This window comes from Phaethon lepturus, unplaced genomic scaffold (genome assembly GCF_000687285.1).
Source record: "Phaethon lepturus isolate BGI_N335 unplaced genomic scaffold, ASM68728v1 scaffold15545, whole genome shotgun sequence".
In the NCBI taxonomy this organism is placed as follows: domain Eukaryota; kingdom Metazoa; phylum Chordata; class Aves; order Phaethontiformes; family Phaethontidae; genus Phaethon; species Phaethon lepturus.
In genome coordinates, this window is record NW_010538482.1 from 8,505 (window position 1) to 9,320 (window position 816).

Here is an 816-nt window from a genome sequence, read left to right on the forward strand (position 1 = left end):
TCCTGCTGAGACACCAAAAGAAAATGCTGTCACAGAAAGCAGATGTAAAGTTGGACAGTTCACCAAAGAGAAGTATAGACAGTATAGATCTTGCTGGAAAAAGCTTGGCAAAGTGGGCTTCTTTTTATTTCTGGGGTCTTGTTTAATTGCAGCATGTGGCCAGTATTTAAAAATCTGCTCACCCAATTCTCATTAAATTTATGGGCAACTACCTCATAGATAGTTTGGAAGGTTGCAGCCCCTGTGATAAATAATAGCAATATATCATCATATATTAAAAAAAATACAAATCTTCAATACCATAAGGTCAAGACCAGGCAGAAAACACTCAACCATTTCCCTGGTGTTTTTTGGTGAAAGGGTCTCTACTTTTTGCATTGTACAATGCCATGAACTTTGCTGGTATTGGGTAACGAGCTCTCACAGCATTAATATTTACTTTCATAACCATATTCCTAGATACTAATTTGTGACTAATTCTATTTACATATTCAGTAAACATTAAAGTAATCCACACTTGCCTTATAAATTACACTGAAATGAATTTGGATTCCTTTTTGTTTCTCAAACTCAGCTAATTAATTCACAGGAGACTCTGCAGTCAGTAAAATAGTTTATTAAGCAAAATAGATTATTAAGATACTATACCTTCCTTCCCTAAGCTTCATACAAACAGAAAACTGATACCTTGCACACTTGATCAGCAAAGAAAGACTGCCCTTTTCCAGTCATGGGAGTTGAAGTGGATGAGTGTGAAGAGGACAAATCACTAAGCTGTAAAAGATTTTATAGAAATAAATATATAAATATTTAATA

The 816-nt window shown here is 34.3% G+C and overlaps 1 protein-coding gene across 1 annotated transcript in view; it reads right to left on the minus strand.

The window, feature by feature from the left end:
• The window catches only part of LOC104620569 (ankycorbin-like), a gene marked incomplete at its 5' end in the record, with an annotated part of 6,328 nt that extends 5,554 nt beyond the window's left edge, over positions 1 to 774 (minus strand). The window contains 1 exon segment of the mRNA XM_010286832.1: positions 688 to 774. Within this exon segment, the coding sequence (XP_010285134.1) occupies positions 688 to 774 (87 nt within the window).
• Positions 775 to 816: the final 42 nt, after the last annotated feature.